This window comes from Corvus moneduloides, chromosome 22, assembly GCF_009650955.1.
Source record: "Corvus moneduloides isolate bCorMon1 chromosome 22, bCorMon1.pri, whole genome shotgun sequence".
NCBI lineage: Eukaryota > Metazoa > Chordata > Aves > Passeriformes > Corvidae > Corvus > Corvus moneduloides.
This window is the reverse complement of record NC_045497.1, coordinates 6,727,049-6,748,439: the sequence shown is the minus strand read 5'-3', so window position 1 is coordinate 6,748,439 and position 21,391 is coordinate 6,727,049. Positions and strand designations below refer to the sequence as shown.

The window sequence follows — 21,391 nt, the reverse complement described above, 5'->3', positions numbered from 1 at the left end:
CATAATCTGTCATGTGATCTTTTCTCCCTACTTCTCCAGCTACTGAATATTTCTGCTCAGACTGAAAGTTCAGAGGCCTCTTTGAAAGCAGCTCTCTGCACAGCCCAGGGGAAGTCTGTCCCAGCCATCAAGATCTGCCACCTGCTGTGCAGTGTCCAGGAGTCCTTCCCAGACCTGCAGCCAGTGATGCAGGAGCTGGGCCGTGTGGGTAAGAGAAGCACAGGCTTTACCCTTCGGTGGGCTTTTACCCATGGTTGTAGGGGTCTGGGGCAGTAAGGTGATGAACCAAGTGTCCTGGTGGCCTGAGGCCATTTCACAGAGCTACCTCTGGCCAGGTGTTTGGGTTGTACTTGCAGGAAGATTTGCAGGGGGCACTGGAGTGTGTGTTTCTCCTGCTGGTAACATGCACTGTGTTAAGTTTTGTATGTTACAGGGGTTGTGGAGCCCATAACTGACCCCATGCTGGTGTTCCTTAACTGTGTTTGCATTTCTCCACCCCAGCCCTTGATCTGGAGGCATTTAAGCAGCTTAGTTCTGTAATTTGTATCTGTATTGGATTATTTTTCAGAATTATTATCCTTAAACTGTGGGGTTTCATTGGCTTTTCCTGTGCTGTTTGATCTGTATGAATTTGGACTTTTATTATATTCCCTTGACTTCCTATGTGTATGTTTGGATTTTTCACGTGCTGCAGAAAGGTCAGGACAGAGCACACCCCTCTTGTGCAAAGATGACCAAGACAGTGCAGTTTGTAATCCCAGACTATTTTCTGAGTTAATTTTCTTAGAATGTTTTAATTTGGTCTTGCTCTGTATGCACTTCACAGATAAATACTCCCCTGTGAGGGTCCGACAGCAGTAGGACAATGTTACATGCTATACTAGTTTGGCAAACTTGTGAATGGTACACAAGCAGATAACAATTTGTGAACTCCAAAACAAATGCAGAGCAATAACCACGTGTGAGTCCTGCCCTGAGCTGTGGGAGGCTTTCCAGCTGAGCCCAACTGTATCTTTGCATCCATCATTTGAAGGAAAAATTCTTCACTGAATTTGGTGCTTTAATGACAAGGATACCAGAGGGTCAGGAAAGTAATTGCTGGTGTACGTCCTCCCAGAAAGGATGCAAATGTGACTTGCTTATTCTGTTTGCTTACATACGTTTTCATCTGTTTCCCAGTGTATCCAGATTCTTTGGACTGCAAGTACTCTGGGATGTGCACAGGGTGGTTTTTATCCAAGTACAGGCTCAATCCATTCCTATCTTCTCATGGTACCAGAGCTGCTTAGCTGACAAGCAGTGTGGAAGTGCCATCAGATCGCTGAGGAGTTAGAGTAAAAAGCAGGTTGCTATTAATGTGTCGCGTTTTTTTAGGGATAGAAGGTTTAATTACTTTAACTGCAAATTTGGGTCAAGGCTGTCAGTATGAATGAACACAAGCCTTGTGGCTTTGACACTTGCCATCATTTCATGTGTGGCAGGGACAGGCAAAGCCTGTCCCCAGTGTGCTGGGGGCAGGTTACCCTGTGCACCCTGGGCTCCTTGGCCTGCCTGTGGTCTTGAGCAGTGAGGAAATGCTGCTGGAGTGGAAGGCGGGAGTGGGTGACTGGGAGGAGGGCACAGGTAGAAGAAACCAAGGATCTCAATGACTGCTCTAGCTGTAGGGCTTGGAGGATGACAGCACATGCTCCACTCCCATTCGTTGCCTCAATGGCCTCCTGAGAGATGTCCTACCCTGCAAATCCAATATTCCTGCCCAATTCAGATCTACGTCCTCTCTTCTAGCTCCACCAAGAGCTGCTACCAATCCAGCTGGCATTTTCACCTGGTCATGGTTTTGATTTCCTTAGAAAGGATGATTCTCTCTTATCTGCCATTGATTCTGTCACCTTCTGATGCTGCAGGCACTTGTCCCACTCCCCGTGAGTCTGTGTTTCTCTGGGATGTGCCAGGACCGATGCCCTGATGACTCTGGAGCAGCCAACAAGTCATGTGTCTGTGAATGCGCTGCCCACGTGAACTCCTGGACACCTTGGCATGTGTAGCAGAGGGGCCTGGGGAGTCAGTGTGACTGCTCTGGCAGCTGCCGCCTCTCTGGCAGCAGTATCAAAGAGAGCAGACTGCTGCCACTGAGTGGCTTTGCAGGGATTCAAGCCAAGGTTGAGACGAAATCAAGCAAGAAGCATCATGAAAAACAGAAGCTCTGGAAAATGTTATTTACTTGGCAGAAACATCTATTCTGGATGAAGTGTCCAGAGGAGGATTGCCAGGTACCAGCTTCTTCCTGGCATCCTACAGATCTTTGCACTGAACTTCTGTATCTTTATTTTGAGGCCAGTCTACTCAGCTCTGACATCACTGCTTACCAGGCCCACGTATAGCAGGTGATTTTATGGACCTTGTGGTTTTTGGCATGAGATATGAGTGATAACTGCAGACCTCATGTCTGAGGGGTGTGCGCTTCTTATTAAAACTGAGGAGACCTTGTGTTTCTGAGAACGTATGTGCTGCATGGAGATGTGCTCAGTTTGCACTTCCACTTGAAAACAACAGTTTTTGCATATCTATTGCAAAAAAAGCTCTCAAAAAGTTCTGGTAATTAAGTTAGGTGAACCGAAGCACTTGGAAGGCACAGAGCGTCTCTGTGGCAGAAACTGCATCCATCCCTAGCCACGCTCAGCACTTCAAGTAATGGATTGGTTTTTTTGGTGGAGGTACAACATGGAATCTCTTGGCTTCTCCTTTGGACCCTGCTGTAGTCAGAGCACTGTCACTGTTGGCACCTGGTGCATGCAAGGGCAGGGTTTGGCTCTTTCAGCCAACTCCATAACCTCCTCTCTAGCCATCTGCTTTCCAGGGCTCTCTACAGCCACTTAGGAGATCATGTTTGTCAAGATTGGTCTTACTCTCATATCTCAGAAATGTGTCAAGAGCTCTACAAAAAAGGCTTTTCATCTCCATGGTCTTGTTTAAAAAAAAAAAAGACAGTTACCATCTCACTGCTAGATTTAAAAATCATTCTTCACTTAGGTCAGAAAAACTGACAGTGTTGGCTGAAGGGATGTGGAAAGAAACCTTAGAGGTCACAAGTCAAGGTGACTTTGACAGAACAGGACAAACTGGAAACCAGTCTTCCGGTCTGCTGTTGTCCCTTGACGCGTTCGCAGATTATGGATCACCATTTGGTATCTTAAGATTTCCAGGTCCGTCAAAGTATGTCATCTAGTCTTTAGTTGGTTGGAAATCTGGGGCAGTAGTGCTGTGCAAGAGGACACTGTGCTGAGCTCTTCCCATGGTGAGGAAGGCAGAGATGAAGTTTTTCAAGCACCGGCTGCGTTTTCCTGTACATTGGCAAAAGAAGTCTGTGTCTGTTTCCATGGCCACGCAGTTCCTGGGTTCTCATTATAGCAAAGAAGACAAATGTATATCTGTTTGTATTTTGATTTTTTCCATACATACATTTCCTGTGGGTCTTTTCTGTAGACTGAGATCCTGGGTGAATTTTCCAGCTTTTGCTTTTTGAGATGATGGTGTTAGAGGGACTCGGGAAGGCATTTATGCTTTGTAAGAAATGAACATAATGAGCAGTTTAAAATACCTCAGGTCCCTGAGTAGAAGACTCAAAATGATCGTAGCAAGATTCCCTTTTAAAGAGATTGTGTTTGTGAAGTGTTTCTGAGATTTCTTGTAATTAAGGGCTGGATGTCCACTCTCAGTGGCAGATTTAGACAGTATCATACCTGGGGCTCAGGTCTGCAAACATTTAAGCATGGCTGTAACTTCACGTGTCTGAGCCGGAGGCAAATGTTTGGAAGCAAGAGTTTGAGAAAGAAGCTTTTAAGAAAATCTGGCCCTGGCTCTTGGCATCTCATGCAGACCCTTGCGTGTGTGGTGGAGAAATTCAAGGATCACTCTTTATGTTTCTAACCATGCATGGCCAGAACCACTTCTGGGCAGAGCCATGTGCCACTATTGTGATGGGACAGCATGTCTGATGTGTTACTGTTGCATCTGAGCAGGGAAAACTATGTAGGAGCATTCAGGAGATGGGAGACTGAGGGGCAGGTTGCTCAGTCCTACTGGTCACCACCGAAACAGTAATTACTGTTTCCATAGGTCTGTTGACTGAGGGAAGAGGGGAGAAACCTGGGATCAGGAGGTGGATGGTGAACAATGAATCCCAGCTTGAAGCTCTGGACAAAGATGAGGACAAGGTGGGAGGTGCCAGTGCCAAAGAGGCAAAGGAATCCCAAGACAAAGCTTCTTCCAAGAAGAGTTTTGTCTGCAAAGCCTGTGATAAGGTCTTCCACTTCTACTGCTGCCTGAAGGTGCACATGAAATGCTGTCGGGTGGCCAGAGGAAAGCAGATCCAGTGTAAAGAGCACAGCGAGGTCAAATCGACAAAGAAGGAGCTGGAGAAGCATCAGCTGGAGGTCCATGGGATGGTGGGGATGGCCAAGAAGAAGAAGAAGAGCATCCCTGTGGCATGTGACATCTGTGGAAGAGTTTGCTCATGCCTCAGGTAGGGTTGGTGGGAGCAAGGGTGTTTAGACAGAAGTTTGGACAATATAGTAAAGTAATAGTCTGAAATCTCATCCCTGCAGCTCTGTGAGTGCCATGTGTGAGAAACACAGCTCATTTTTCCTGCCCCAATGAGCAGAACCACTTTCTGATTAGTTCTTCCCTAATTGTTTTCCACATAGCTCATCAAGGAAAAGTGGGGCTACGGGCAAATTTAAAAGCTTCCAAAAATAATCAAGCTGTTCCAGTTCCTGGCTGCTTTAGCCGGACGCGTGCAAGGAGCCAGATCTCTTTGCCCTTCCTGGGGCAGCTCACAATGTTGTGGTGGACCTCCGGGCTGGAGGACACTGGAGGACCTCAGTGTCGCTGATGGGCTGGTGGACCTGCAGTAGGGTGGAGTGGTGCCTCTGCAGCTGAGTTAGCCAGTGTCCTGCCTGCCTCACCAGGGATGCAGTACCACAAGTGACAGAACACCTTGATGAGAAGCCCTTCTCCTTCCAGGAGTGGGGGGGCCAAGTTCGCGGCCAACTCCAGGGGATGGGCCCTTCATGTGCAAGCACTGCTTGATAACCTTCAGGCAGGCCTTGGCCCTTGCCTACCACACCAAGAAAGAAGCATGCTGAGGGGGAGCTTCCCTGCAGGAGCTGGCTCTGGGTTCAGCTTGCTCCATCCACTCCTTCATGCCCTGTTCCTCCCTTTGCCTCCTGCCTGCTTCCCCAGCCTTTGGGCTACCCCTGGGCATCATCAGGCTGCTCCCAGATCTTCTCCACCTGCATGGGTTTGCTTTCAACTCTCTACTCTGCCTTTCCCTCATCCCCTTATCCAGGTCCTCAGATTACCCACACACTCCTCTTCGTCCACATTCCTTGTTTTTCTCCTGAATAGCTGCTTTCTGTCCCATCACATCTAGACTCCAGCGATGCATTCTTCCTCTGGTTATCCTACTTTCTCCCATGCCTCCCTTTGGCTGAATTTCACATATTTTTCATGCCACTGCTTCTCCTGCCCCACACTCAGTGCTGTGCACTCCTGGGACTGAGGCAAGGGTCTTCCAGCTCATTGGCACAGACGAGGCATCGCTGGGGTTGCAATAAATGTGCTTGGGTGTATTTCCCACTGTTCCATCAGTGTGATGCAGTTGGACAATTCATTTTGAACATGATACACACCAGCATGTAGTACCCCTGGAAGCATGTAGTACCTCTAGATACCTGAGGTCTGTATCAATTTTATCCTCCCTGTGCAGGTGTGGTTTTCTCCAGCACCTCCAGGACATTTTGCATCTTGTACTGAGATGCTCTGGTACCTAGGAAATGGCTACCCCATTCACTTCACAGTCTCTTCTTCTCCCTCTGAAGTCAGGCATAGTCCGGACAGAGCTGCTGTGCCATGGGTGTGGGCTCTCACTGGGGTGTCCCTGCAGGGAAGGTGTATTCCTGCCAGTGCTGTGACACTGTGTTCACCCAGTCCATCGAGCTGTCGCGCCACGTTTACGCCCACACCGGGGACAAGCCCTATGTCTGCTGGGAGTGCAGGAAAGGCTTTCACCAGGCCAACGGGCTCTCCATCCACCTCCAGACCTTCCACAGTGAGTGTGGCTGGCTGCCTCCCCAGCGTGGGCAGCCCAGCCTGCAGGGCATGGCTTCTGTGGCGTCATGGCAGCCACATGCCAAAGTGTTACTGATGTCTGCTGGGGGTCTCGTGGGGGGATTTTTCCTCCCGAGAAAAATGAGATTTTAGTGGTTTGATGCTATGAGTAGGGTTATCCCAAAACCAGTGGCAGGGCTAGCTTCCAGCAAACAAGCTGCTGGGGGCCCACTGTGGGAAGTTGTCAGTGAGTAGGAACAGCTGTATGTAAAGCCCAAATCCCAGTTTTAGTTTTCACCTGGGAAGTAACATTTTTTCCCCCTTTTTCTTCCTCCCTCTGTAAATTTCCCTCTTAATTCTTCTCTTCTTTTCCCTTGATTTCTTTGCCCTCACTGGTTTTTGCTGTGTTTCTGGGCAGCAGACATTGAAGATCCCTATGACTGCAGGAAGTACCAGATGAGCTTTGCCACCCTGCAGGAACACCGCAAGCATGTTCGTGAAGCCCATTCCCGGGGATACCACCCCTGCCCTACCTGCTCCAAAATCTTCAGTGCCCCATCGCTCCTGGAGTGCCACATGGTGTTGGGTTTCACCCTTTACTGGTGAAATGTGTAACAAGGCTTACCAGGTGAGCCGGTGCACCCAGGAGTTGATCTCATATGCCAATGCTGCTGTTGCCCGCTTCTGCACCAGGGTGTCTCTCCTGGCCATATGCAGCAGTTTGGGGTTGGCAGAGGGAAAAACTGTGCAGAGGCAGAGTCCATAGGGAAAAGACAGGTCCATGGGGAGAGACGGGCTTTGGCTGCAAAGGGCTATGTATCTGCCCATCAGGACCCGCAGGAATCTCATTCACTCAAGTTTCCAGCTGCCAGGAAGTGTAGGAGTAAAAATAGTCATGTTGCAAATGGCAAGCCTTGGAGGGAATGTGTGTGGGAGCACGTTGCTGCAAGGAAACAAGAATTCACACCAAAAGGAGACGTGCAGTGAGTGAGACAAGGATCAGGGATTCAGCTGTATCCAGGGACAATGGAAAAAGAGAGTGAGGTGTTAGCTCTTGTCGTGTGGGAGGACAAGCAGGTCTTGTACCTGCTGAGCACAACTCCCCTGTTCTATTGCTTCCCACGTGGTTTCTGGCTGTCATGCTGTCCCTGGAACAGAATCATAGAATGTCAGAGTGGGTTGGGTTGGATGGGACCTTTAAAGCTCATCTTGTTCCACCCTCTGCCGTGGGCAGGGACACTGTCCCCTAGCCCAGGTTACTCCAAGCCCCATCCAGCCTGGCCTTGGACACTTCCAGGGATTGGGCAGCCATAGCTTCTCTGGGCACCCTGTGCCAGGACCTCACCACCCTCACAGGGAAGGATTTCTTCCCAATATCCCATCTAAACCTGCTCTCTTTCGGTTTAAAGCCTACAGCTTTGGATGGTAACCGTGATTTGATCCTTGTCATTGCAGCAGTTGTCAGGGTTATGGTATCACAACACGACCCACCATCCTGATGTCTTTGCAGCTCAGAATCACCAGTCCTCCAAGTTCTCCTCTGTGCAGTGCAGCTGCTGCGACAAAACCTTCATCAGCACTGCTGCTCACTGAAAGCATGTCGAGGCAGAGCACACAGGTAAGAACCCATCATGAGTGATGTGGTGACTGCTGGGAGAGAGAGAGAATCACAGAATCATTTAGGTTGAAAAAGCTCTCCAGGATCTAGTCCAACCATTAACCCAGCATTGCCACTTTCATCACCAAGCCATGTCCCTAAGTGCCACATCCATACATTTTTTGAATGCTTCCAGGGATGGTGACTCCACCATTGCCCTGGGCAGTTTGTTCCAATGCCAGACCATGCTTTCCAGGAAGAAATTTTCCCTGATCACAAAATATGCTGAGTTGGAAGGGACCCACAAGAATCATTGAGTCCAGTTCCTGGCTCTGCACAGCACCGTCTCCAAGAGTCACACCATGTGCCCAAGGGTATTGTCCAAATGCTTCTTGATCTCTGTCAGATTTGGTGCTGGAACCACTTCTCTGGGGAGCGTGTTCCAGTGCCTGACCACTCTCTGGGTGAAAAGCTTTTTTCCTGATATCCAACCTGAACCTCCCCTGACAGTACTTCAGGCTATTCCCTCAAGTCCTGTCACTGGTCACCACAGAGAAGAGATCAGTGTCTGCCCTCCTCTTCCACTCACGAAGAAGTGGTAGATTGTGATGAGGTCTGACCTCTCTTCTCCAGGCTGAACAGACCAAGTGCCCTCAGCAGCTCCTTACATGGCTTCCCCTCGAGGCCCTCCACCATTGCCCTGGCCCTCCTTTGGACACACTTGTCATACATGAAATCCCTATTTGTGCTTGGTCTTTGCATATTAAGTGCTTTAATTAATTAATTTTGAGTTAATTATTTTTAAATTGAATGTTACAATTAACTCATCAGCCCAGGTACAAAAGTCCAGTTCCATTATCAGTGTTTTCAATTGTTCAAAATAGTTTATTAAGAGAGTTGCACCCTTCCCAATTAAAAATTCCCCAGTTAAAAATCACCAACTTATGCTCCCATTTCAAACTTCAAACCACTTGTACACCATAAGAGTTACCTTTCCTGTGTTTACTGTATACTTTTACAAGTGTTTTGAGATGTGTTGGATGTATTTTAATACTTTTTTGTAGGTGGTTTTCACTTGCATTCTGATTCCAAGGCCAAAAAAAACCCCACCTAGTCTAATAGCCAGCAGCTACTTTTAGCCACGGCCATTACTCTGCAGGCAAGCTCCATGGCAACCTGAATACCTGAATTTTAATGAAGGCATTGTAGTTCCCTTATCTCAACCAATACCACCCCCCCCCCGACAACGATGAGCCATTGGTGGACGGAGATGATCCATCGAAGGGAAAGCACCAATCGCTTTGGACCAAAGGGGCGGGCTGTGGGTGGATTGGGGGCAGAGCAAAGACACTATAAAAAGGATGAAGCAGAGCGGCGGGGTCTCTTTTCCCCTTTTGCTCTCCCTAGACCAGCTGTGGGAGACATTGGTGCTGGGCATTCGAAGCCTTACCCCTTTTAAGGGGCTTTTAGTAATTTTTTTAAAGTCAGCCCAGCACTGCAAGTTCTTTTTCTCTACCTGAGGTCTAGTGCTGTCTCAGCCAGAAGATCTCAAATCCCTGCGCTCCTGGGGCATACCATCTACTGAGCCATAGGATCCCAAATTTTTATGTTTTTCTAATTTCTGTAATTTTTCAATTTTTCTGTTTTCAATAAATTAATCCTTTTAAGAGTTGTCTCATTTCTCACACACTCTAATATTTTAATATCTTTCTTACTTTGCGATGCCCATAACTGCCCCAGGACTCGAGGTGAAGCTGCCCTACTGCAGAGCAGAGCAGGACAATCCCCTCCCTTGCCTGGCCAGCAATGCTGGGCCTGATGTCCCCCAGGACACGGGTGGCCCTCCTGGCTGCCAGGGCACTGCTGACTCAGATCCAACTGGCCTTTGACCAGGACCCCAGGTCCCTTCCTGCAGCTGCTCTCCAGCCTCTCGTTCCCCAGTCCATCCACACAGCCAGGGTTGCCCCATCCCCGGTGTAGAATCCGGCACTTTCCCTTGTTGAACTTCACACGGTTGGTGATGGCCCAGTCCTCTGTTTTGTCGAGGTCTCTCTGCAGGGTCTCCCTGCCTTTGTGAGAGGCAACAGCTCCTCCCAGTTTTGCATCTTCTGTGAACTTGCCTCGTATTCCTTCCAGTCCTGTCTCCAAGTCATTTATGAAGATGTTGAAGAGCACAGGGCCTAATCCTCCCCTGGTGCTACTTGTGGCCATTTCCTCTTGTCACTTGTTATGTGAGAGAAGAGACCAATGCAGTAGTAACTCTGATAGGACAAGGCTACACATCCTGTTTACCTGCAAGTCACAGTAGATTCTTGTGACCTGTAGTAGTCTCTTCTGGCTCATCTCAGCATCTTGCAGCTCACTTGCTCCTGGCTGCATCTCTACGGATGCTCCTCATGCCTGTGTGCAGGTGTGGTGGTGATGAAATACTAGACAGCTCTGGTCCAGAAAGTCTCATATAGATGACTCTGAAAGCACATTTTTGTGTTCTTGGCTTTGTTTACAGATGTGAAGTTCCACAAGTGTGAGTCGTGCAAGGAGCTGTTCCCCACGCTGGCTCTCCTGCAGGTTCACATGAAGTACAGGCACTCAGATCTGTCACCTTTGCTGCTGTTCAGGTTACCTTTTGAGCAGTGATGGTTCCTCTTGGTGATGTCTGAAATTTAAGCAGAAGGGTGAAGAGGGACATGGTAAGGAAACAGTGTGAGGAAACAGAAAATAAGGATGAACTGGAAAAACACTGTGTTGGTGAGGCTGGGACATGTTAAGTTTTTGGACCTACTGGAATCATGGAAAGTTATGGTTTTGCCTGTTACAGTAGAGAAGAGAGCTAAGTGTAGGTGAAGAGACATCAGCATGAGGAATGATGGACTGAACCCCATGCACCAGGTTTGTCTATGTAGCTAGAGGGAGACTGGAAAGATCAGAGAGAGACCTGGGCTTGGGGGCACCACGTTAAGGACCCTTTGAATCATAGAACCGTAGAATGGTTTGGGTTGGAAGGGACTTCAAAAATCATCCAGTTCCACGCTTTTGCAAGTTTGCAAGCTGTAAGGGCAGAGTGAACTGTCAGACCAGGCTATTACAAATAGTGGGTCCCCAGGGCAGTGCATGGGATAGTAGGAGAGAATATGAATCAGGAGACATTGGAGGGGACAGCCAACAGCAGCCTGGAGAGTGAGGAGAAGAAGCTCTCTCTGAAAGTGGAGAACTCCTGATGTGGGTAATGATTTTGGGATAGCTGAATCAGGAGGTGCAAGCTAGGCCAGCAAGGAGCAGTGCTGGATGGTGTGAAGGAACAGGGAGGAGGGATTCCTGTGAGCAGGGACAGCCACAGCTGCAGGCAAACCAGCCGGGCTTCTTAATGCCAGTGCTGCAGGGAGCCAAAATGAACCTGAGCAGCCGTGAACTGTTTGATAGCCAGTGGTGCAGCCAAGAGAAGGGACACTAGCACATGCCAGTTCCTGCTGGGTTTCAGCCCTGTGTGTCCTGGCCATTGCAGCTCCCTGTGCCCTCAGGCTGGCCCTTGGCTGTCCCAGCCCAGGCTCAGACAGGTTCTCAGCTGTTCCGCTGCTTGTACTGCTCCATGGCCTTCCGCTCCCCGGGGGTCTTGCAGAGCCACATTACCAGCCAGCACATCACACAGACAGACAGCACCTTCACCTGTGAGCTCTGTGGGGAGCTCTTCCCCTCCCAGGGCAAGCTGGAGGGGCACCTCAGCACTGAGCATCCCAAGGTGGCCTTCTCTCAAGCCACCACGGCCCAGATTGTGCAGGTAAGGACTGCTTCGTGTCACAGCCGCTGCGGTTGTTCATCCATCCTCCTCTCCCACTCTCTTATCCTTCCCAAATCCACCCTGTGGGCCCTGTTACCCCTTCTGCTCCCTGATTTCCCATTCTTAGAGGGGTCCATGATGCAAACCCCCAGCTCACAGTGCTCTGGGATTTCTGTGCTGGCATGAAGTGGGTTTGCTGGAGGGGAAGCAGCTCAGTCATGACTTTAAGGAGCCGAGGAGGAGGATTGGCACTGTGTGTGGAGGTGCCTTGTTACTCAGGGGGTGTTAACACCTCGATGACACCCCGTGAGACTGCAGCTGTTTTGTTGGAGGCCCAGTGCTAGGTTTGAACCCAGACTCTTCAATTTCTCATCCATCCATCGAGATGAGTTCCTTGGATGAGGGAGCCCAGTGTGCAAGATTCCCTGGGATGGCATTCACACAGTGGATAATCACAGAATGTTTACTGTCTACGACTGCTTGTGGAGTTAAATTATAGCAATTTTGTAGAGAGAAATATTTAAATTACTCTCCTGTCTTTTACATCACTGGTGTGTGTGGTTTGGTGTTTCCCATTAGTCTCATGCCTGTTGTAACTGCAGACATGTGGTGTGAAGCTAAATGTTACTACCTGAGCTGGGGCTGGGAAAGGTGTGGGCAGCAAAGGGATCCAGGGGAAAGTGGTACTGTATGTGTCTGACTCTTGGGTCATCTTCTTTCCACACAGGTGACTCAGACATTGGAGCAAGAAGCAGCAGAGCACATCGTCTCTTCTGATGATGCCAAACCTATGATGTTGCCCAAATCCCAAGTGAGCCAAACTGGCTCTGAGCTGGTGGCAGTGACTATGGAGGACTTGTCTGATGACAGTCACTTTGATTTGTGAAGAAATCAAGTGAGGAACAGTGGAGGGTGCCTGTGCCTGGCACCTGGTATCCACTAGGCTTGTTCAGGAACTCAGTGTACTGCTCCACCTGGGAGATCCAGGGTTTCTTTGGGAAAGCAATCCCAGGCATGCAGCAAGCACAGCATGGCCACAGGACAGGAGAGGTTCATTCACTGCCTGGGAAGTCTCCCTGCAGTCAGCCACTGGTAGACTACTACACATGAGAAATAAAGCAGCAGAGGAAAAGGTGGGAATCAGGTGTAATTCTCCGCTGCTGTGAACAGACAGGTACAGGACAAAGCTGGGGTGTATGGATATGGGTAACCAAAAAAAGCTGTCCTGACAATTTAGGATGGAGATTTTTATGGCTGAATCAGTGATATGCTCACAGGTACCTTTTCTGCAAGATGTAAGGGCTGTTTTGTTCCTTCTGCTCTCACCTGTATTGTGCAGCTGGAGAACTCTTCCAGCACAAAGCTGAAGAGCTGACCTCTGGGCCTCTCTTCTGCAGCAGAGACTTCCTGGGAGTTGTGCTAAATGACTTCAGCACTGTTTGGATGGCCACACAGATCTGATCCCATCCATATTTTTGCTGTGGGTGTGAAGTAAATGGATAAAACACTAGCCAATTTATCTCTCTCTGGCAAGTTTATTAGCAGAAACAGTAACAGAGCAATTAAGGTTCCTATCAGCTGATTGGCCTAGCCCTAGGGAGGAGGACCCACCCCACGATGCCTCGCCCGGGTCGATTGGTCAGAGACCTGCAGTTGCCAAGGGAGTCAGGTTTTATACGCCTCCCGAGAACAGCACCCTCTTTCTGAGAGTCGTCCCCCTGGAGGTGTTTTGATTGGTGTATGTTGGCTCGTTGTCTAGATGATTGGTTTTTCCAAATGGAGTGAGGTCAGTGCATCGAGTGATTGGGTAGGTCTTAGTCCAATCTGCGTCCTGAGTTCTTCCTTTTATGCTAATCCTAGATGACACCCTTGTAGATCGTTCCACCTTCTAGTAGATCATTCCACCCCTGTCAATCACATCAAGGCCTGTTGCTAGTAGATAAAGCAGGTCTAACACTAGGCCTACTTAATCCCCATTCCCTAAAAATTAATGTACTAACAGGTTTAACAGTGACACATAAAACAGGAGAACCACTTAAACGCTTACCAGACTTAACAGTAAGTCTTATAATTAATTAACTATTAACTATTCAACAGGCAATTAACAGAAAAACACTCTTATCATGAAGGACTACAAAAGCCAACTTTCCCCACTTATTCATAACAGGGTGTCTGTTAGGAAGGAGGGTCCCAGGCAGGTCTGGCCATATCCATCCTCTCTGTGAGCAAATAGCCCTGAGATCTGCCACCACCCTCTAATTCACCTGGGTCATGCTGAAAAAAGGGAAGGAGCTGTGCCTGTGTGCCAATGTCCTTTGTGGCGTGGCATAATGAAGGTGGTGGAGTGTGGGATGGCTGCTGTGACTGCATGTGAACCTTCCCCTGGCACACGGGGCACTGCCTTGTAAAATGCACTCAGTACCTACTGTAAAGTTTGCTTCTCTGGTACCAGCATGACGCAACAGCTTCATTGCGCACACCAGTTCCTTTAAGACTAAATTTCATAAAGCTTTTTTATCTGCAGCTTCCTAAAATATAATCTGATAATTAATGGCTTGCTGAATCCATTATGAAGTGCAATTAGATAGATGCAGGGTTCCTATGGCTCTGAGGGGACTGGTAGCATTTATCTTCCTTTTCCTCATGCCAAAAGGTTGAACTCTGCCACTGTGATATTTACACACAGAGCAGTGATCCCGCTGGATCCCAGGAACCCACCGTGAGCAGTGCCTGTTGTATCCTGCTGCCCAGAGTCAGGGCAGCGCAGGAGGGGAACAGATTGGAGCTTTCCAGAAGCATCTTTTGCCGGCTGCTCAGTGCTACCAGGCACAGGAGCATGCCAAGGTGGTTGTGCCAGTGTGAGAGTTTGTTCCTGTTAAAACTTGGAAGGAGGGAGAGAGCAGCAGAGCTCCCAGGAGAGGGGCTGGGGGAGCTCATGGCATTTTGTGTGTGTGGCAGCAAGTGTATGAATGACCCTGCTGAATTGTTGCGCGTCTTGAAGGGCTCCCATGTACGGTTTGTCCCCTTAAGCTTTGCAGGGATGGTGACATGGAGGAAGCATGAGGTTAAGTTGCCACTAAATCCGTGAATGACCAGGAGATGGTGCTCAAGGCCTTGAGGATTAGTGCTGGTGCCCAGGTGCCTCAACACCTTTGTGGAAGCTCCTCTGAGCCTTCCCAGGCCTTCCCCAGCTCCTGGGCTGCCAGCTGTGGAGAAATCTTGAGCCACTGCCTGGCTGAAGGAAAACTCCAAGCCCCGGACAGGTCACCTCCAAACCCTGAATATCACTGCTTAAAGAGTCTGAAACTGGGCCTTGGAGAGGGTAAAATGCACCTGTTGCTGAGGTGAAGAGGTGAAAAACCTGGGATGCCCCTTGGCCAGGAGGAGAAGGGCCAGAGGGGGAACTGCTGGAGCCCATCTCATGCCTGCCTGGACACTGTGCGGGGCACTTTTGATGAGCATGGGGATAATGACAGAACAAGCACCTATGTCTTGGTGGTTTCAGAATAGATGTGTCGGGAGGAAAGCAGTGGACTTTGTCCCACAGGCTGGTGAAATTGGAAGCTGTTCCCTGTTTTCTGACTTTGTGGGGGCTGGGAGCTGTGGAAATACTGCATGGGCTGTGGGAGTGCTCTGGAGTGGGAAATAGATTGTCCAGACAATGCTTTACAGGTGTCCTGGCCTTTATGTGTGAGCCAATATCTGCAGGGAGCACTACGGTGAAGATGATCTCTGTTCCTGAAAAACTGTGGAGGGAGGAAAAAGGTTCAGCAGGGCTTGAGGAGAAGTTGCCTTATTCTAGCCCTGTCCTAGGGCAGAGGCAGCTCAGCCAGGGCAGAACATGAGCATGGGGTCTGTTGGCTGTGATCCCTTTGGTCCCTGTTGCTGGAGTGTTGTCACAGCTGAAAGAGTACAGTGTAGGTGTTACATCAGGGGTGATTCAGGCTCACTTGTCCTGTTTGGGGCCATCTCTCCTGCCTTTCTGCCCAGCAAGATCCTGTGTGAACGTATCCTCAGCAGAGTCCTGCTAGCAGCACACACCCAGCAAGAGATCTGCAGCTTTACAGAGCCCATTGAGCATCTCCCATATCATTATGAGGAGGTAATAACTCACATCCCCCCATTCCAGTTCCTTCTTGATGGATGAGATGCGCATAGCAGAGCAAATTGCAGTGTTAGCAACACCTATGTACTACCCGGGAGGGAGATGCATTTCCCAGGACACGTCCTGGTCTGGTGTGCACCACACTGGAGATAGTGATTGCTGGTGATTCCTTGTTATGCTGCCTTTTTTCTTTTCTCTGTAGAAATAAAACATGGAGAAGGAGAGATGTAGCTGCAGAATTTCATGTGAAGCTGTTTTCTGGAAGGAAAAATCCTTGGGTTTTGAAAACATGATTTTTTTTAAGTCTTGTCCTGGGTGCTGGGTGACCTGTTGGGTTTTGGGGCGTCCTGTACCCCTCTTGACCTTGGTGCCATCCTCTAAGGAAGCAGAGAAACTGTTGTAAGGTCAGGCTGGAGCATGAGACCATCCTGACTTTCATTGTGTCCTCCTGTTTTTGGATGTTTTTGGAGAAAGGGCAGAGTGCCTGTAAGAAACTGGGAAGTGACATCCCATGGAGGATGTTTGATCAGGTAATGGTGGAGTGACAGGACAAAGGGGGATGGCTTTAAGCTGAGAGAAGGTAGATTTAGAATGGATATTAGAAAGGAATTCTTCCCTGTGAGAGTGGGGAGGCCCTGGCACAGGTGGCCCAGAGCAGCTGTGGCTGCCCAATCCCTGGAAGTGTCCCAGGTCAGGTTGGACAGGGCTTGGAGTAACCTGGTGTAGTGGAAGGTGTCCCTGCCCATGGCAGGGGGTGGGACTGGATGAGCTTTAAGGTCCTTTCCCAACCAAACCATTCTATGATTCTGTGATTTATACATCTCCTGGTTTAACTCCAGCCAGCAGCCAAACGCCTCGCAGCTGCTCGCTCACTCCCCCACCAACAGTATCAGAGAGAGAATTGGAAGGGTAAAAGCTGGAGAACTTGTGGGTTGAGATAAAGACAGTTCAATAGGGAAACCAAAAGCCACACACACAAGCAAGAAAAACAGAATTAATTCACTGCTTCCCATGGGCAGGCAGGTATTCAACACCTCCAGGAGAGCAGGGCCCCATCCCATGGAACAGCAGCTTGGAAAGACAAGCGCCATCACTCCAAATGCTGCCCCCCCCCCCCCCCCCCCCCGCCTTCTTCCCTCTAGCTTTATATACTGAGCATGATGTCATGTGGCCTGGAATATCCCTTTGGTCAGTTTGGGTCACCTGTCCTGGCTGTGCCTCCTCCCAGCCTCCCATGCACCCCCAACTTCTTCCCCAGCATGGCCTTACGAAAAACAGAAAAGGCCTTGGCCCTGTGTAAGCCCCACTCAGCAATAACAAAAGCATCTCTGTATTATCAACCCTGTGTTCAGCACAAATCCAAAACACAGCCCCACACCAGCCACTATGAAGACAGTTAACTCCACCCCAGCCAAGACCAGCACAATCTTCTTGCATTAATTGGTGCCATTTAGGGTGCAGGACTAAGCCTGTGACCATTGGGAAATGTTTGTTTTCTGCACAGCTCCCCATTGTGAGCCGGTGTCTGTCCCATTGCTGGGGGATCCTTTGGAAGACGGCAGAGTGCCCTGGGTACAGTAGTGCCCTGTGGAGCCCTCACTTGACATTTCCCATGCAAAGTGTTGTTTCACAGCCCTCAGGTGTTATTTTATAAGTTTATGCAAATTCAGTGCTCTAGGCTTCGTTTTGGGGTTAAGGTTTTTATTATTTTTAAATCCAACCTGTCTGTAATTAGGTGGAAAGATCTGCTGCTTGCCCAGAAGTGAGGGATGGCGGTGGTGGAAGCACGGTGGCAGTTTGGATGTTCCTTCAAGCTTCTTGTGGGGTAGAGCAGGAGGAGAATGGGTACCAGCGGTCTGAAAACCTTCCTTGTGATTTGGACAAGCCTTGGCAGCCCCAGATGATGCTGATGTCCTGGCAAATTTTATTATTCATCTGGCAGGCTGCCAGCATGATCCCAGTGAATTGAAGCACTGGAAAAGGGAAGTGATGTCTCCAACAGCCTCCATCCAGCTCAGCAAACCTGAGTGCCCTTTCACAGCACAGACATGAGATGCTTCAGCAGCCAGAGGGACTTTCCCAAATTTTGGTGGTTTGCTGCAGACAGTGAAATCTGAGGCATGTCCCTGGGAGATGGGCTTGGTAACCTTCTGTCCTGGGGAGGAGCAGGCTGGCTGATGGGCGCTCACTGCCTCTCCAGCTTCAATTTATGTGCCTGAGCCCCCAGCACCATCAGCTGCATGGGGCCTTCTTCAGTAAGTCACCACAATTCCTGATTTCCTGTGTTAGCACAGTAATTCATTTTATTGGGAGCAGAAGCTCTCGCTTTTCCTTCCCCGCACCATTTATGATCATTCAAAGCAGGAAATCTACCCAGACTTCTAATCATGTTAAGCAAACCTGATAAAGTGTAGTTCTTAGTCGATATAATAGCAGACACATGGATGCTTTGTACAATTTGTGGTACAGAGCTCTCATCTGCAATGGGAGTGGGGCTGGGACACACCCATGGGTCGGGCCATGGCACTGGTTTCTGTGACCTGCAAGGAAACAGAAAGCCCTTGCTGAGACAGAGGCTGAAGGAGCAGTAAGGAGCAGTAGGATCTGAATTGCCCAGCACATGGGCACAGTTGAGCAGCTCAGCACTGCTAAATGTCAGGCCATGTGCCTGGGAAGAAGCAACGCTGGCTGCATGGGGACAGGAGGGGACTGGTCAGGGTGCATGACAGCGTCCTGAGGGTTGCTGGTCAGAACTGGAGGCGTGCAGAGCCCTGAGTGATGTTTGGGGGCTTTAGGAGCTGCTTTTGGCAGGTCAGAAGGCATTCCCTGCTGCCCCTGCTCTGAGCGTTGCTGTAATGACGTGTCATTGCCTACAGCTGCTCACCCATGGCAGCATGTGACCTGTAAATGATGAACTGGAGGCTGTGCAGGAAACAAGTACCAGCATGAGCCAAGAGGTGGGAAATCTGCCATCGAGCACAAGGGTGAAGGAGCTCACTGCTTGCTGTGGCTGAGGAGTGAACTGGTGGCAGCCTTCACCCCTGTGATGGTGCTCGCTGCCATCTCTGCTCTCTGGCAAGTGCTGAAGGGCATCAACACTAGTCAGGGCCCATCTGTGCAGAGCACAAATGCTTAGATTTGCCTTATTTCCCTTGTCTTGGACACCCTGGAGATGCCCAGCATTGCGGGCAGTCCAGACAGTGACCTTTCCACTTCTAAACAGGAGCAGTCAGTCCCTGTCTTGCTCCCAGGGAGCTCAGGGTCAAGTTTGTTGGCCTATATTCCTTCATCCCATGGGTCAGGGATGCTTAGAGCCCTGCAGCATATGGAAAGCTCTTCTCTGTGCCTCCCAGACCTTTTCCTGCTGGCCCCAGAGCCTCCTGCTGATGGGGAGGGCTGGCCAGGATGGGTCTGGTGTGCACATCCTTGCTAGCAGCACAAAGGAGCTGCCAACAAATGAGTCTGTCTGGATAGATTAGATGTAGCTTGGGACTGTGCAAAATTGTCTCAGCCCACAGGTCTTCCACCCGCTGGAGGCTTCTTGCTGGAGATGGAGTTTGCCCTCCTCCTCTTGGCTGAGATAAGGTGAGTAGAGCCCTGCCTCAGGTTTCAGGCTGCCTGGGGAGATAATCCATGCCCCTCCAGCTGTGCTGAACCTGCTGGTGGGTGTGATGATGTCTTTCCCTGACATGTGAATCTGGCTTTCTCTGCCCAAGGAGGCCAAGGCCATATGTCACCTAGTCGATGACCTTGGCCTTCTGGCCAGCACTTCGGTAGGGAAGAGTTGAGCTCCAGCCCTCACCAGCCACCCTTGTCCCTTCCTTTTGCTGTCCTTCACCTGGACAAGGTCTCCCTGCAGGCTCACCCCAGCCCTCTACCCACCTTTCCGTGGTCTGCCATCACCCAGGCCTTCTTCCCAAAGCTCATCCTGTGGAGGTGGCACCTCTTGACATATGCCTGCCCGTGCTCTGCTCTCTGTAGAGACTGGAAAGTCTACAGCTGTAGGTAAATAATTCCCCTTCTGGCCTTCTGCAGGAGTCACAAGGAAGGCTCTGTGCTGGGTAGATGGGTGGGATGGCTGGAAGGATCCCTTGGGAATTACAAGTGTGGGGGTTGTTCTCTTTATCCAACTTGTGTTCTTTTTATATTTTCCAGCTCAGAGGGTCCAGTGAGACATTGCTTAGAGCGGAGCTGCCCGATCAGTTGATCTTAATGCCACACTAACATCACCTTGGTTCAGTACATAGCACTTCAGACCTGAAGTTGTTTCTTTTGTCTCTGAGCATTATTCAAGCTGTTATTATTGAGCTGTCCAGTAGACACAGGGCTTTCTCCAGTGGGGTTATAGATGATGGTGAGTTTGGTGGTACTCAGGAGCAGGTCACATGATCCCCATGGTGAGGGTGAACTCCCGTTTATCAACACTGCGTTCCCCTTGCCACACAGCCAGTCTCTGTGAGCAGTGAATTCCCTCCACAGCTCCCTCCAGCCTCTCACATGGACTCACCCAGATAATCCTTTGCTATCTGCCACATCTCAGTAGATCTATTAAACACACACGAGTTCTCGTGTCCTTGTGTGTAACCAGGATATGCTGAAAGATTTCAAATCCCTCAGTGTAGGATTCTATCAAAGTTTCTGTCAACGTCTAAATAAATGCACCCCTTTTACTCATGTATTTCTCTGTGGTTCTGAGGGTTTTTCTGTTTTAAAGGTGAGGCATTGCTGTTCCCCCAATGAGCTGGTTCAGATCATTGGTGGTACAGCTGGCCAGGAGCTGATGCAGCTGATGGGAACCCATGGTAGGAGATTGGATTTGGGATTCCAGGAGCTTTGCACAAGTGAGGTTGGGTCTCCCTACAGCTCCAGTGGAGGATGAGGACAGGCTGGACTTGCTTTGGGGGGTCAGAATGACTCATGTCATGATGATGAAACCAAACCCTCAGCGTTGCCAGTGTCCAGACTCTTTGCCTGTGTCTCTGTGGGATGTGCCCAGGTGTTTGCCAAATGTTGGCACTTAGGAGGGCCAGAAGAGCAGGTAGCACAGGGAGCACGTTCTTGCTCAGTGCCAGTACCTGTCCCCACCTCCCTGGCTCTCTCTGCAAAGGGCTCTACCACTCCTGCATTCCTAATGCAAACATTGCAGGAAGATGATTCAGCACTTGGCAGAGAATTGCAGACACTCCAGAGATTATTTTGAGCATCTTGGAGCAGCTCTAGGAAGTGATGGGGTGCTCAGGGTCCCTGCATGTTGGGGTCCCTCCCCCGCCGTGTAGCCCTGGGAGAGGGGCCCTGAGGGCACAGACACGGGGCTTCCCTGCCCCTGCTCAGCCTCGTTCCCATGGGTTGGTTTGTGTTCCCTGCGCGGGCAGAAGGACCCTTGGTCCCGTGACTGTAGCAGTTCCTGGGCAGAGCTCCGGCCGTGCGGCTGGAGAAATAAACATCTCTGAAACAGCTGTCAAGAATCTGTCTGTCCATATATATTTCCTTTCCACGGGACTCCTGGTTTGGTACATGTATGTTGCAGTATCCCCACTGCAACACCTGCACTCCTCCATGTGTCAGCCACGGCCCACGCAGGGATGTGGGACACAGCCCTGGGACAGCCCCACACACTGCCGACTGCTGCGCTCCTGTCCCTGAGCCTGCCCGGCTGCTCTCCCCCTCCCAGAACCCTGCGACACCGGCAGGGGTCCCACGCTTCCCTCTCCCCTCAGGGAGCAGGCAGCTCACCTTGCCAGAGTGATCGAACACAATTTCCTTTTTCTGTGTCACAAGCTTGTTCCTGGGGCTCTGCTCAGGCCAG

At 50.0% G+C, this 21,391-nt stretch overlaps 1 protein-coding gene across 1 annotated transcript in view; it reads left to right on the top strand.

The window, feature by feature from the left end:
• ZBTB40 (zinc finger and BTB domain containing 40) overlaps nucleotides 1–15,824 on the top strand; it is a 44,249-nt gene extending 28,425 nt beyond the window's left edge. The window contains 15 exon segments of the mRNA XM_032131330.1: nucleotides 40–208; nucleotides 4,117–4,501; nucleotides 4,503–4,522; nucleotides 4,968–4,982; nucleotides 4,985–5,028; nucleotides 5,030–5,052; nucleotides 5,054–5,139; nucleotides 5,939–6,109; nucleotides 6,527–6,695; nucleotides 6,697–6,736; nucleotides 7,564–7,726; nucleotides 10,212–10,295; nucleotides 11,257–11,480; nucleotides 12,208–12,344; nucleotides 12,346–15,824. Of these exon segments, the coding sequence (XP_031987221.1) occupies nucleotides 40–208; nucleotides 4,117–4,501; nucleotides 4,503–4,522; nucleotides 4,968–4,982; nucleotides 4,985–5,028; nucleotides 5,030–5,052; nucleotides 5,054–5,139; nucleotides 5,939–6,109; nucleotides 6,527–6,695; nucleotides 6,697–6,736; nucleotides 7,564–7,726; nucleotides 10,212–10,295; nucleotides 11,257–11,480; nucleotides 12,208–12,344; nucleotides 12,346–12,379 (1,764 nt within the window). The 3' untranslated portion in view covers nucleotides 12,380–15,824.
• The last annotated feature ends 5,567 nt before the right edge of the window (nucleotides 15,825–21,391 follow it).